Source organism: Stylophora pistillata, chromosome 12 (genome assembly GCF_964205215.1).
Source record: "Stylophora pistillata chromosome 12, jaStyPist1.2, whole genome shotgun sequence".
NCBI classification, from domain to species: domain Eukaryota; kingdom Metazoa; phylum Cnidaria; class Anthozoa; order Scleractinia; family Pocilloporidae; genus Stylophora; species Stylophora pistillata.
This window is the reverse complement of record NC_142530.1, coordinates 23,903,219-23,917,547: the sequence shown is the minus strand read 5'-3', so window position 1 is coordinate 23,917,547 and position 14,329 is coordinate 23,903,219. Positions and strand designations below refer to the sequence as shown.

The 14,329-nt window shown below is 38.1% G+C and overlaps 1 protein-coding gene and 2 long non-coding RNA genes across 3 annotated transcripts; 1 reads left to right on the top strand and 2 right to left on the bottom strand.

Moving 5' to 3' along the window:
- Positions 1 to 1,458: 1,458 nt before the first annotated feature.
- LOC148719357 (uncharacterized) lies at positions 1,459 to 3,734 on the bottom strand. Its single transcript, XR_015993788.1, has 2 exons — positions 3,634 to 3,734; positions 1,459 to 3,530 (listed from the first exon to the last, which is right to left on the bottom strand). It is a non-coding gene; the product is annotated as an uncharacterized LOC148719357 (long non-coding RNA).
- Positions 3,735 to 7,644: 3,910 nt separating this feature from the next.
- LOC148719356 (uncharacterized) lies at positions 7,645 to 9,611 on the bottom strand. The gene is made up of 3 exons (XR_015993775.1): positions 9,218 to 9,611; positions 8,817 to 9,122; positions 7,645 to 8,076 (listed from the first exon to the last, which is right to left on the bottom strand). It is a non-coding gene; the product is annotated as an uncharacterized LOC148719356 (long non-coding RNA).
- Positions 9,612 to 10,242: 631 nt separating this feature from the next.
- LOC111326372 (uncharacterized) lies at positions 10,243 to 14,195 on the top strand. The gene is made up of 7 exons (XM_088740451.1): positions 10,243 to 10,524; positions 11,286 to 11,341; positions 11,829 to 11,934; positions 12,033 to 12,144; positions 12,858 to 12,923; positions 13,010 to 13,056; positions 13,848 to 14,195. The coding sequence occupies exons 1-7, from the start codon at positions 10,437 to 10,439 to the stop codon at positions 13,862 to 13,864; spliced, it is 492 nt and encodes a 163-aa protein (XP_088596577.1). The 5' UTR covers positions 10,243 to 10,436; the 3' UTR covers positions 13,865 to 14,195.
- The last annotated feature ends 134 nt before the right edge of the window (positions 14,196 to 14,329 follow it).

Genomic DNA, 14,329 nt, shown 5'->3' with positions numbered 1-14,329 from the left:
CCACTGAAGAAGAGTCCTATAATTCCATTTTTAAGCAAGTTTTTGCACTCTAAACTCTTAAGACCTTGTAAAGAATCTCTATTGTACATAAAAAAAAGTACTGGTCGCATTTTAATGGCATACCAATTTTAATTGACTACTGAGCGAAATGTTATATATATCTTATTAACCAAGCGCGTGGGCCGTGCTGGGAGAATATTGGCCCGAGGTCTTGACAGTACGGACCAAGCGCAGCGAGGTCCATACAAAAAACACCGAGGGCCGATATTCTTCCAGTACGGTCCCAAGCAAGCTTGGTTAATAAGAGATTTATTAAACGACTGAAATTCAAAGGGACACGAGTGCGGTATCATGATTCGGGACCATTTGGGACAGTGCATTTTGATTGGTTGATTTTAGTTATTGGCCCTCTGACTGCTTGAGTTGTGTAATAAAATTTACATATCAATCGTGTATGAAAGTTAATGGCCTAATTTACCTTTTTGCATAGAATTACTTTGCAACATGGATAAAGAAAATCGATTAAAAAACGTCTCCTGAAATAAATGAAATTGTCAGAAGCTTTTATGTTGAGCAAATAAAAAGTTCCCTGTTGTTTTGGAATGTATAAATTTTTACAACGTTTTTAATTATTTCCATTAGGTTAAGGTGGAGAGCAGTGACTTTAGGGTGTGATTTAGTACACTAAGCTTTGATTATACTGAAAACAGGCTAAAAAGGTTCTTATTTTTGGAAACACAAACTTGACAGAGGAGAGGAAACAGTGAAGAAAAATATATTGTTAATTAATATGAAACTTTTATAAGGGGGAGCTGTCTGTAGCTCATGTGTCGTACTTGATTGTTTTGTGTTGGGCTGCATATACATAAATACCAACTTCATGGACATACTCTGAAAGAGAAAGTAGCTTGCACATCCATAATTTGAAAAACAAATCACAAAACATACAATTTGCCCCTTTGCAATCAAACTATTATAATTACTTCTCAACAGCATGCATGTATGATCCATGGAAATGGTCATGGAACTCCACCCTACATTGCAGATAACAGCTGGCTTAATTGCTATACATTAACATACTGCTTGAAAGAGATAACATGTCAAGCATAAAAACAAACTAAGATTAAAAAAATCAATTTTGCTCTTGTTCCCTTTCAATTCTTATTTGTTCATGCAGTTGGCACAAAAAAAATGCACAAAAGTTGCACAAAAAATGCACAATGTAACCATAACATGATTGCACCTCACTTTTAATTAATAAATAAGTTATCTCTAATAGGTACCTAGGAATTTTTTTAACTGTTTGCCCTTACTAGATAATGCTGCAGTCAAGTTGTATCAGGGTAAATATGGGGGGCAGAGGGCTGTAATGAGATAGCTAATGATCAACAGAGAGTCATGAAGTTATTAACCTCAACATGCTCATGAATTTTAAGAAACCAAACACGGTCAATTACATCAGATTAAACTCTGCCAATTTTGGCATCTCAATTTATTTTTGACTCCATGCATAAATTTAAAAACAACATGTTTTCATGTAAAGATGAAACAATCCAATATGTTTTCATACTAAGTAAATATAACTGTAGATGTCAAACCCAACATGTGTGGTTTAAGAGTTGGTTGTCAAAAAACAAATGTTTTGAAGAAAGGGAACAAGATATTTTCTTTCTGGATGGTCCAATTGGATGTACATTGTACAACTAATTTTCTGTCACTGCATGTACTATGGAACATTCTCTCGACCCTTAGAATCCAGAAACATCTTGCCACACAAGTCAATATGTAATATAAATGAGTTCAGTATATTTAATCTGATACCAAGACAACATCCTTTTTATGGAATGAACTGTTGTTATATTGTGAGGAGAAGTTGAGAGTTAATCAACCTAAAGCAAATTCCAATCTATTAAGAGTAATTAGTACAAAAGAATAACAAAAAGCCAGGATGTCTTGAATTTCCAAGTGAATGTAAAGGAAATTGATTCTAAATGAAATGAAATTAAAAAATCAAGGGCTAATGGTTCACTTTTAAATGGATTAAAAATCATTCCATTTTTTTTTCTTTTGAGAACCTCGATTTTTAAAGCAATGGTTTGACAGATCTCTATATATCTCTGGTGAACCTTCGCAACTTTTTCTCTTCATTGATCTCATACAAATTTAGTATTCTATGCATCATTAATACACTTAAAGTTACTCTGAATTAATTTCAACTGAACATTTGGCGTCCCCTTAATACATGTAAGCACCCAACCCTTAATTTTATCATCAATTTGGCAGATATTCTGTAGCCATTTGCCACACATTCAAGCATCTCCTTTCTGTCGTTTGACACAGTGGCAGATGACAACATGGCCTCCAAGGATTTTAAACTTCCCACGGATTTGATGAAAACAAACAGTGAAGCAAAACACCTTTGAATAAAAACATTACACCATGATAACAAATTTTGGCAGAAAAAGATCTCATTAGAAAAAACATAATCTCTTCATAACTCACTTAACGGATCAAATTTACTCACAAGGCTCTACAACTCAACTGAGGTGCAGCGAGGGTTCCCCCAGGCCAGGAGATGACAAAACGCGGAGCCCTACCACAGGGAGCCCAGACAAGCAAGGAGTCTGGTTGTTTATTCGAAATATAGAGGAATGTATGGGAGAATATTATCTTCTTCTTATAACGTATAGTAACAGTCGACGCAAAACCCAGCAAATCACTCAAATTCGCCATTTAGAGCCACGGAAACGACAATACACAGCAAGTGAGGTAGGTTTACATTTATTTTGAGCTTTAACTCAGACATTTCGTGGTATAAGTTTACGATGATAAGACTCTTCAATATTCTCCCATACATTCCTTTATATTTCGAATAAACAACCATATTCGTCCAATGTCTGGGTCCCTGTGGCCCTACTCCATGGAGTACCCTATGGAGTACCTGGATGGAGTACCCCTAAAAGTCATGTATTAGTCAAATAAAATAGTTTATGAACATGGTGAATCGTTTAAATGTACATATCCTGGTATATTTTGCGCTTGTCAGCTCTCCGATTGTTGTAGTCCGATGGAGGACACGAAATGACCACCATCTTGAAATTAACATTAAACTGCTGACCACTTCCAACGGAAAGCTTTAATGTAGCTAGCATCCACGAACGTTATCGTTAGTAGGCCGACTACCATAGAATTTCATATGATCTTCAAGAGGCCAAAACGACGGACATCCTTCATTCTGGAACGGGTTTTACGTCTTCCAAAATACCTGTTTATGTGTGGCGTCTGCAAGAAGTGTGACGTTTCATCTAATAACACATGGCCTCATTGGTTTCCTAATTGTGCGAAGCGATGAGGATACAAGCTTACAGTTGTAGGTTGAGACTTAAAAAGGTAATTCATATCTTTAAACTGAGCTTCTCCTCACCCATCTGTTTGTAGCAGGAGTATCGCGTTCTTAGCGTAGTGTTCAACCGAGACACGAAGAGTATACAAATCGATGGTTTATTTTCCTTCAGTGTCCAATGGTGAAACTACATGTAAATAAATAAAATACAGAAAACGATGAAACGAACATAGAAAACAGAAAATACGACAAGGCAAAAACAATAAAATAACGGTACGATGAAAACTTACATGGATGGTGCTGCGATGAATGATAAACTGAGAAACTGAGGTGATAAATTAAGGTGAAACCTACCGAAACTAAAGCGCAACACACGAGCTGTGTATCGAACGGGCCTGGGAGATAAAACTGACCGAGTGGGTCCCAGGGCCCACTGACAAAAAAGGCGGCAAAACCCGTAACAAGGAGATGACAATGGAGTACCCCGAAAAGTCATGTATTGGTCAAATAAAATATTTTATAAACATGGTAAATCGTTTAGATGTACATATCCTAAAATATTTTGAGCTTACCGGCTCTCCGAATGTCACAGTTCGATACAATCCAGTTTTCTAGGGGACAGGTGACTAGGGCTCTCAGTCTTACTGGTTCCTCCATTTTGGTTTTACCGATGTGTAATGAGTCCTTTCATGGGAAGACAAAAAACTCCATGTGATGAACAAAACCGACTGTTTCGAGTTCTGTACAAGGTAAAATATTTAAGCTTACTACATTTCCCAAATCAACGGCCCCGGTTGAATTTACTTGCCAAACCGGCACTGTTTTTTTTTTTTTTTTTTTCGGTTTGTTTACATACCTCAATTTTATTACGCTACAAATAGATGGGTGAGGAGAAGCTCAGTTTAAAGATATGGATTACCTTATTTAAGTCTCACCCTACAAATGTAAGCTTGTATCCTCACCGCTTCGCACAATTAAGAAACCAACGAGGCCTTGTGTTATTAAATGGAGCGCCACACCTCTTATAGACGCCACACATAAACAGGTATTTTGAAAGACGTAAAAACCCGTTGCAGAATGAAGGATGTCCGTCCTTTTGGCCTCTTGAAGATCATATGAAAATAGATGGAAGTCGGCCTATTAACGATAACGTTTATGGATGCTAGTACGTTAAAGCTTTCCGTTGGAAGTGGTCAGCAGTTTAATGTTAATTTCAAGATGGTGGTCAATTCGTGTACTACATCGAACTGCGACGATCGGAGAGCTGACAAGCTCAAAATATATCAGGATGTGTACATCCAAACGATTCACCGTGTTCATAAAGTATTTCATTTGACTAATACATGATCTTTAGGGGTACTCCATTCAGGTACTCCATAGGGTACTCCATGGAGTAGGGCTCCGCGTTTTGTCATCTCCCGTTCCACCATGACTTCTGAACAAACAAGGCTTAATTATACTCCGTATCCACGTGGGAGGAAACTCTTCCAGCTCTTATGACAGCACTACGAAGATACGATTTTAAAAACTCTGGGCTAAATTAAGGTAAAAAATTCCTCAAAACTGTTGAGAACAAGGAACGAAATCTCTAAAATGTGGCTCTAGCCGGCTCCGCCATATTTTTATACCCACACTATGTGGAATGCTGGGAGGTAAATCTCTTAAGAGTTCGGTGGTGCTGTTCAAAGACAAAATTGTCCCAAGGGAATGAAACGGTCCAAAATTCCGTCGCAAAGTCTGAAACCAGATCAAATCTTCCTACAGTATATCGGGTGAAACAAGAGGAACATTACTCTACAACGCGTGATCATCCGAAATAGGAGGGACTTTCTAAAACACAGGGAAATGTCTCGAAATGGTTTGAAAACGCACGTATTGGGATTTTTTTTTTTTTTATAATTAGTCAGAGCTTTCCAAACCTGGACAAAACACATCGAAGACAGAACCGATCTAAATGGGATGAAAAGTTGCGAACTGCCTGCAGGCCGTTACCGGTTCCACTACAGACAATCGAGGATGTGGAAACGAGTGAGTGTCTGTTTACGAACTAAGCCTTGCAGTTTTCAGCGTGAAGCCAAGTTACTAGATCCGCCATTTTCCCCTATATGCACATTTTTAAGTAATTTCCTCCTGCACAACAGAGCTATCGGTTTCACTTACGGAAGAATGCTTCGCAGGTTGTGATAACATTTCATGACGAGCTTTGCTCAAGAAAAAAATTCTCAGCAGGCATCGTAAACTGATGCCGAGGTTTGGGGAAGAAGGCGTTGGGTGGATGTCATCACATTAATTACACCACAATGTAATTATACAGATTAGCGCCCACGAATCCACGAGAGATACGCGATTGCGTGCGAGTTAACGCGGGGTCATCTGTTGGCGATGAAAATCAAAATCATGAAATGAAATGAAGTTTGTTGTGCGTGTAATGGTCATAAAATACTGCGTTTTCTCTGTTTCTGCCTGTTTCCTTATAACGACATTTTTAATCACGTAGCCTTTCAAAGATCCTTCCTTTTCACAGAAGAGGCAATACCGGCGAGGCGCCGTATTCGAAAAGCCTTTCTTTCGATTATTTAGGTATGATTCTTTCGCTTGGTTTGCCATAAAACAGTAACAAAAGATATCGCAATTTTCATGTGCCGTACGACCTTAATAACAACCGTATCGAATTTCCAGTATATTGCGTCACTTGGTGGATCGATCAGTGTTCACGCTTTGCAATCGTAGTACACGATGTTATTGTTTTGGCACAAAACCTGTGGCGGTCGCACGACTTGGCCTCGTATCCTGGTTAAATTCTTACCAATATTATAATATTAAACCTCGACGAGATTTTTCATGTCGAAATGTCGAAAAGCATCATGTTTTCGATTTCGAAACCATTCGAAATGAAGTCATAGAGGCAGTCGGATTTTCGACGTGCGGCTTTCCACCGGCTAACTTAACCACGCAGAGTCTTTGCAGGATTACAAGTGCCACACTTGACCCTTGCAAGCATTGGTATCTACTTTTGAAAGAGGTATGTGACGTTCCTTTGCGTAAATATTTCATATGCGATGTATTTAAGATATTTCCCGACGAAATCCAAAGTGTGGCGACACGGGAACTTCAGCCGGCCAACTCATCGTTCAGAGTAGTGGGGTTAGCCAGGATTCCCGACGTCGTTCACGTTGTGTTCACGTTCTGTCTAATAGCTGGTCTATCTTCTTCGTAATAAACAATCTCCGACGAACTTATTAAATCTGCGGGATTTATGACTATCGTAAATCTGGTGAACTCCGCCACGCTAGACTTTGAGCCCGAAGGCGCGAAAAATTTATCTTTTGGCGCCAAACTCAGTCACGACTCCATAGGGTGACTTTGGTCAATCAATGCTATCATTGTCCTTAGTATTATTATTATTAATTCAGCTGCTACTCTTCTCTCTTTGACACAGGGCCCACTACAAACAGCACTAGCTTAATGAAGTCCCAAAACCTTTCACAATGAGCCAACTCAAGAATTGCAGTCCTGAACAGTTTTTGGGGTTTAACTGTCTTTTCTTAATTTGTTTTTGCCCCAGTTTCAATCACTTGGATACTCATTCAGCTAGACTAACAATAACACTATTTTGTTCATAGATAAACATTGAAATAATCATGATAGTAATATGAATGATAAAAATAATGATTAGATTAATGGAAGTAATCATAGGAATTATAACCATCAGGATAATGAACATTATTTCTCTAACTATTGTAAATATTTTTATCATTATTATTATTATTATTATCATTATTGTTATCATTGTTATTATTATTTCCATCATGAATTATTAGAGATGCTTGGAAAAAAATGATCTATAGTTCCCTCCAACTCATTATTCTTTCAGTTAAGTGAATTAAGACTTTGTGAACAGTTACTGCTTTATTCTGTCATTCCTGATGACCATAGAAATGGTGAAAGTCCACAGATATTATCCCTCTAAGAGTTTCTCCAGGTGTTTTTTTTTCCTCTGAATTTGGTTACAACAGAATGAAGGGCATCAGAGTATAGTGCGCCCAGCTAGACATGAATTGCATTAATATTACAGGGTCATTTTGCTGTATTCAGGGTTTAATCTTAGCCTTCTACAGACAAGTTTGTTCCTCTAAATGCAAAACACATTTTATCGTTTTTTAAAACAAACTTACAAAAACTGCCAAGAAACAGCTACTAAATTTATGGAAACATGACGAACAAGTCAACTAGACTGTGTACTACACATCATTGAAATCAAAGTATCACTTTAGGAACATAAAATCGCAAGGTTAGTTTCCCATTTTTAGTGCCTGAGAAAAGATCAGGCCACCAGATTACTTCAAATTCGCTGGTTGCTCGTCCATCTCAGTTTCCAACAACCATTTTAGTTTACTGGGTGAGAATCGTGCTTGATTTCTTGCCCCATGCTCTTTAATTGGCCGCCTGTAAAGCTTGTTGAGAGTTTAACAGCTACTACTTGCAGCAACCTCCATATTCCCCCGATAGCTTTTCTTAACTCTAATGGTACAGAACTTTGATGACTCAGACCAGAAATAACATCATTCACTCTACCATCCCTGTAATAAAAAACTTTGGATTTTTCTCTCCATACAGGGGGCCGCAAATGTATTTTTACCCTCGCACGTTTATAAAAGCATTCGGCATGCCTGCTAACAAAGCTTGGATGTATGTTTCAGGAACTTAGTATCTTTCAACTCGACACCATTTGCCTGAAACCAAAATAATAATTACGAAAGTTAAGAGATTATTTACTTCTGGAGTGAAATGTACTAAATGATTTGCCCTTTCAAACATAAACCTGAGTTATCAGGTTTTGTCAATCACAAAATTACACGCCGGGTTATTAGTATTCCTTGGGGACCTTCCTATATTATCATAAATATCTAAGACAAGCAGGTCATTTATCTATGTTAAAAACCGCGCTGTACAGCACTTAGAATTATTTTCCTCACTCATTTTTGTCACACTGCAACTTCGCGTACTACGCAATTATTACTACGCAGTCATATCTGGTGTCCAATTGGGAGAGCTTATTATTTTTGTTTTAGAGGTGAATTGCGATTTCTTGTATGTCCCCTTTTTCGTCGAAGAAAAGCTCGAACAAATACTGAAAGTAATGAGTAAGTCACTATGAACAACTAGTGCAAAGTGACAGCACTATCGAGCCAAACTGAGAACTGTTCTTTAATGATTTTTAACATGAACCACCAATTCTTACTATTTTTAATTTCTGCGTTTTAATAGACTTTGACATGTTCTTGAGAAGATATTAAATCGGTTAGCGCTGTTGTTCCCTTCTAAATTATTTTGGTGGAAGCGCCTCAGAAGACACTTGTTTAACTAAAACCATGTTGGGCGACGTTATATTTTGACTGCACAACCCGCGATTAAATTTAATTTTAACAGCTATTCGAGTGTGTGAAGAACGGAAAAGAGCAAAATTACATACCATCGGCCTTTCGATGCACGGACGAATTAAAACTTTTTACAATTCCACTTATCCATTGCTTGTAACTGATAGACCTTGTCCTTATTCTTGCGGGAGGCCGTACGATCTGTTGTCCATTGTAGAACTTGGCAAACTTAGCGCACTTCTTCGAGCGTAACAATGTGATCTTTCGATTCTCTATCTCACTAGCGCAGTTGTTGTGTTGAACATGGACGAATAATACATCGCAGCGTGTCTTGTAGATAGCTAGAGATGCCATGCATGTTTAGGATAAGCGCTGAATATGGACGAGCGTTAAAGCCGCCACTGAAAAAGCACAATCGGCCGTTTTTCATTGTAAGGATCAGGTCTTTCACACAGCTGTCAGAATTAAAGAGAGGAAGAACGTCGATCTCGTACACCTAAGTAGCGAAGTACACCACGAGCGGCGACGATGATCAAACACCTGGAAGATCACCGTGGTGTCCCTCTACTCTATGGTATCATAACCAAGAGCGAGCCCTTTCGACTTGTCACTAAGTTTTACGGTTTATAAAACAAAGGCCCCGCTCTACACAAAGCCTTAAAGAATGAAACACTAGAAAAGCTTACTTAGCTTGGAATTATAAAAATTTCCTTTCTTAAAAATCGAGGATTTTCATGGTTTCCGTAACTTCGTATTTTTCCAAATTTCCTCTTTTACATGTTATGCCGTTTTGCATTTTCTTCAACGTATAATTTAGTTCAGCGTCGATCATTTATCATCCTTAGAAGAAAATATTCTGATCTTTACGTTTAACTATCAAATTGCTTTGGCTTATATTGTGCGCTTAAAAGGAGCGTTAAATTAAACATGAGTTGATTCCACGCGAGGGTTTTACCTGGAAAAATGCCAGCACACGAGAGACAGCGACATTACCGCGTGTCCCTTTCTGGAAAACATTCGTGTTATGACAAGAAAGGTCAGCTTAAGGGTTTTGGGTTACCCAAACTATGCAATTTTGACGCCGAAAAGTGCCAAAAAGTAATTACAGAAACTTCATCCGCAACACCTTGAACGTGCTGTGGGCGCGAACTGTGATCTTCTCTTACAGTTAATAATTGCCAGGCGGAACTCAAATCCGGCTTAGCCTAATTTGCATAAATTTTTTTGGTGCGCAAAGCTCGTCATGTAGTTTTATTAAATTAAGAGAATGCATGGGTAGGAGCCCAACCCCCTCCCCCCCCCAAGAAAAGGTGTCCGCTATTTAGTTCCATACCAAAGAAATATTTTATAGATTGTCGTGACAAAAACTCACATGACTTAAATTAACATGATGTTTTCACATTCGCGATAATTTCGTGATGCATTAAAAATCTCCATTAAAATGTCACGCGACAAATGTGACATCGATGAAGGAAATGATATCCGCAACAGTCTTCCCCTCAGTATTTTAAGCTCTAAATATTCAGGATTTGGGACTTACATCTTTCTTCTTCTTTCTTTAATTTTTTGCGATACCTTCACTCCCTTATCCCTGACTACCCGCCGGTCGAAATTCAATCCCTAATTTCGATCTACTTGAATGTCGTAGTGACATCATAGGTTAAGATCCCCACTCAATCGGTAGCCATTTTGGTCACCAAATACGTCAAGACGCAATGGCGTTTTATTTGAGTCTTTCCTCGCCTTCAGTCCTTGTGTTTATCCTGGGCTTCATCCATTTCTGGCCTTACACAGCGGCAGCTGGTAAGTTCTATTGTAATGCTCGGGTAATTACGAAAATCCATTTGAAGTGTCTCATTCCAGATTTGTACATTTCCTATTTCGCATCATCATGATCACATACTGATATTCTCAGCAGGGATAACAAAAATATCGTTTGAAACAAAACAGCGCACATTTAGTAATATATATGCTTCTGATTGGACAATCGAGATTTGGGGTAAGATATAAATCAGTCTGAAGTAAATTGCACATATAAAGGAAGGAAAGAAACTGTTAATCCTAACAATTACACACACTAATTTGCTAGTCACGCAACTTTTAAATGTGGAAGAATTTGTAGACATTTGAACCTCCCTGTATTTCAAGTAACAATGCGCTTACATGTAACAAATAGAGTCATGCAGTTGGAGGCCGACTGAAAATTTTGCGATCTGGTTTGCGAATACAATTATTACTCCTAGATATTGGATGAGAATTTACATGTAAACATAGGTCTATACAGGTATATATTCCTCCGTTCAGCGTTTTAAATCATGGGCAAGCCTTTCTTTTAATGTCCTTTATCTATATGTTTCGTAAATAACATCAGCGTTAAAATATTGCTCAAGGTCAGTTAAAAATACGCTTTGTACAACAGCGGCGAGGCTCTCAAAGGCGGAAGTAACCTGATCATGCTCGACATTTAGGATAACCGCAGCTCTTCCGAAGAGGTTTGGTTTATAATCGAGTACTTTCGATCGATTGTCGCGTAACCCTTTCAATTTCACTTATTTAATCCATAGTTAACTGCAGTAAATACAGCGGAATGGAGTGTAAAGATTGCATTGAACAGTCTGGGGTAAGTTTACCGTATAATTAATACATTTATATGCACGAATGTAGTTAGAGGCAACCTAAAAATTCAGCTGGAATCAAACAAATGATTGGCACTGGAAAATCACAAATCTAACATATAAAACGATTATAGTTGTTCTCATCGTCTCCCTTTTTTTTTTACTTTAACATCAAACCACTTGTTAGATTATTACCACTTAATTCTAACATTGGTAAGAAAGTAAAAATCTGAAACTCCATCATGCAGTAAACGAGATTTATCAAATTTTTTATAGCTGTAACCTATTAAACTTGGGTATAGCCTACAAAGGAGTTGGCACGCCTTCCCACAGTAGGTAGTCTACAACCCTATTGACTAAATACAATACGACAAATTGAACTCAATATGTTTATGTGATGGCTTGTCCTAATTATTTGCATTTCTTCTCTTCACCAATTTGTATATTCATTTATTTGCTTATTTATTCAGTTTTCTATACATTGATCTGTAGTGTATGTACTGCAAGCCAACCAAAATATGCGAAGCGGGTGATTTGATAAAGAACACACTCCAAAAGTCTTGTGAAGGTCAGGAGTGGATGAAAGAACAGTGTCTCGGTAGGAACTATGGCTAAACTTAAAGCAATAGGTCTTTAATTAATTAACGCAGTAGGAGACCTCCCAAAAGATTGTATTAAATTCCTTTTTTTTTTCAGTCACCGGAAAAATTCTTCTCATTGCCCTTCCTGTGGCGGGTTTTGTGGCGCTTGTGACAATAGGATGTTGTATCTACTGCTGCTGTTGTCGAACAAAGAAAGCAAGGGGAGGGTAAGTAACAAATGATCATCGATATCTCATTCAATAACGCTCTCCTGTAAACCTCGTGGTTTGTATTTTGTTGACAGCGCAAATTTGAGCGAAAGATGCTATCATGCTAACATCTACCAGTACTTTGTCATCATATGCCGACCGCAAATGGCCAGATTCTAATGAGCAATAATAGTAACAATAATAATAACAATAATGCTACTGATAATAATAATAATAATAATAATAATAATAATAACGAGCTTAGTGTATAATCACAGTCAAACTTAGAAAATACCTTTCGCTTAGTTTGTCGGCACAAGCGCAAGCGCTAGCAAACCACTTTAAGCTGTCAGCAATGTACACTTCTTCAGTAAGTCGTTAAGTTCTTTTAAGACATTGCGACAGGCGCGATCCATATAAAACGATTTGAGACAGGATCACTTCGGACTCTATTTTATTCCGAGTCTATCTTATGAAATGATTTCTGCTCTGTTGTAAGGAGAGGGCTGTGGCTTACTAGACTCTTTTGTTTTTTTTTGTTTTTTTTTTCAAGGGAAGCCTTTCCCTGTCTGCCCTCGTGTCGCCATCGATGTAATTCTTCTGCGAGAACACTCGTATCGTTCCTTCTCTAAGTGTGTCCGTGCGTACAGATAAAACCCATTATCTTTCTTTGTCAGACCAAAAACTCCTTGGGCGAGAAATTTCCTTAAAAGTAGGTTTTCTATTTCTAGGACTGACAAGGATGAGGCCAAGTCTCGTCGGAAGAGAAAAAAAATAGCCAGTAAACATGAGGAAAGGTATCTATAACCTTCAAGTTGATGTATCATTTTTTATTTATCATCATGAGGGGTTTTAATTTATATTCTCTCTGTACTTTTTTTAGGGAAAAAGAGAGGAAAGAGAAACGCGACGAAATAAGAAAGAAATACAGTAAGTGAATAGATTGTAAGTGAGCCTCGACCAATTCTAGTAAGGACAACATAAAAAGGGATGAGGGGACATTTCCCAATATTGTACCCCTGAATGAAACAAGATACCGAAAAACTTAATCTTACGAACTAACAAGACTCATTCTCTCCAGAAACTCTTTTGACCATGATGTCTTCAGTCAAGTCAACGGCTTCCGCTTTTTTTGTGTGGGGGGGGGGGGGGGAGGGGAGGGGGTCGCACGGCTAAGTGGTCAGTATGGTGAAATCAAAGAGCTTGCTTGTTTATCAACTGGAAAGCCTCCCCCTTCCCAGATGGGGTATTGTGATTATGTCACGACCTTGATTTCAAGTACTTGATTGAGTGGAATGTCTATGAGCTTCCTTCGTAAGTACTCGAGAGAATATTCCTAAAATATTCCTACCATCTGGTCAATGATGAAAGCCTAGATAGGTTGTAGAATTTTTCTCATGAGTTTTGTTCTGCTCCCCTGGAGATGTTACGTGATATGATAGCCAAACATGTGAGTACCTGGAATGGCCCCTATACTACTATAATAAATGCAAACTGTAAAGTCTTACCACACCCCTGTGTTGGAAATGTTTCAAGTAGTCACTAACTGTCATTTTCGATGTATCAAATTTGAGGTAGACAAACATTGGTTTGAGCAGCTCATATGAAGAAAACATGTTCAACTGGGTTTAACAAAACAGCTTCTTTAGCTTTGGTGTGAATAAGTATACATGTAAATCATTCCCTGTTCGCAATAACAGTCATTTTTTCCTGCTTTTCAGATATAGAATCTGTATGAAGATGAAAAGTAGCTGCTTTTTATCATTGCTTTTACTGTTAAAGGCTTAGCAATGACGACATTTTTAAGGCTGCGCACAAGCTGCCTTTCTGAGTCAAGGAGCTGCGTTTGAAGTGTTTTTATAAACTCTATTAACAGTGATATTATGTGGAGGCCGTAATCTAACGGTTATAGCTTGTTGTTGGCATATATAAGCCGCAACGAAACCCAAGTACGGCGCAACATCTAAAGGGTTTTTTGCGTTTGTGTGTCAGGAAGATTTATTTCCTTTTTCAAATACCTGTATACTTAAATTAGCAGGAAAGGATACAAATAAAACTGCTCTAACTTTTCTTGTCTTTGAGCAGCTTTCTAATGCTGCGCTGGCTCGGACCGGATGAGTGTAGCGTCAAAAGTTACATATGTTACATTGCTTGGAAATATTCAGCATGAGATTGACTGGTTAACTTTCTTTCAAACCTCGGA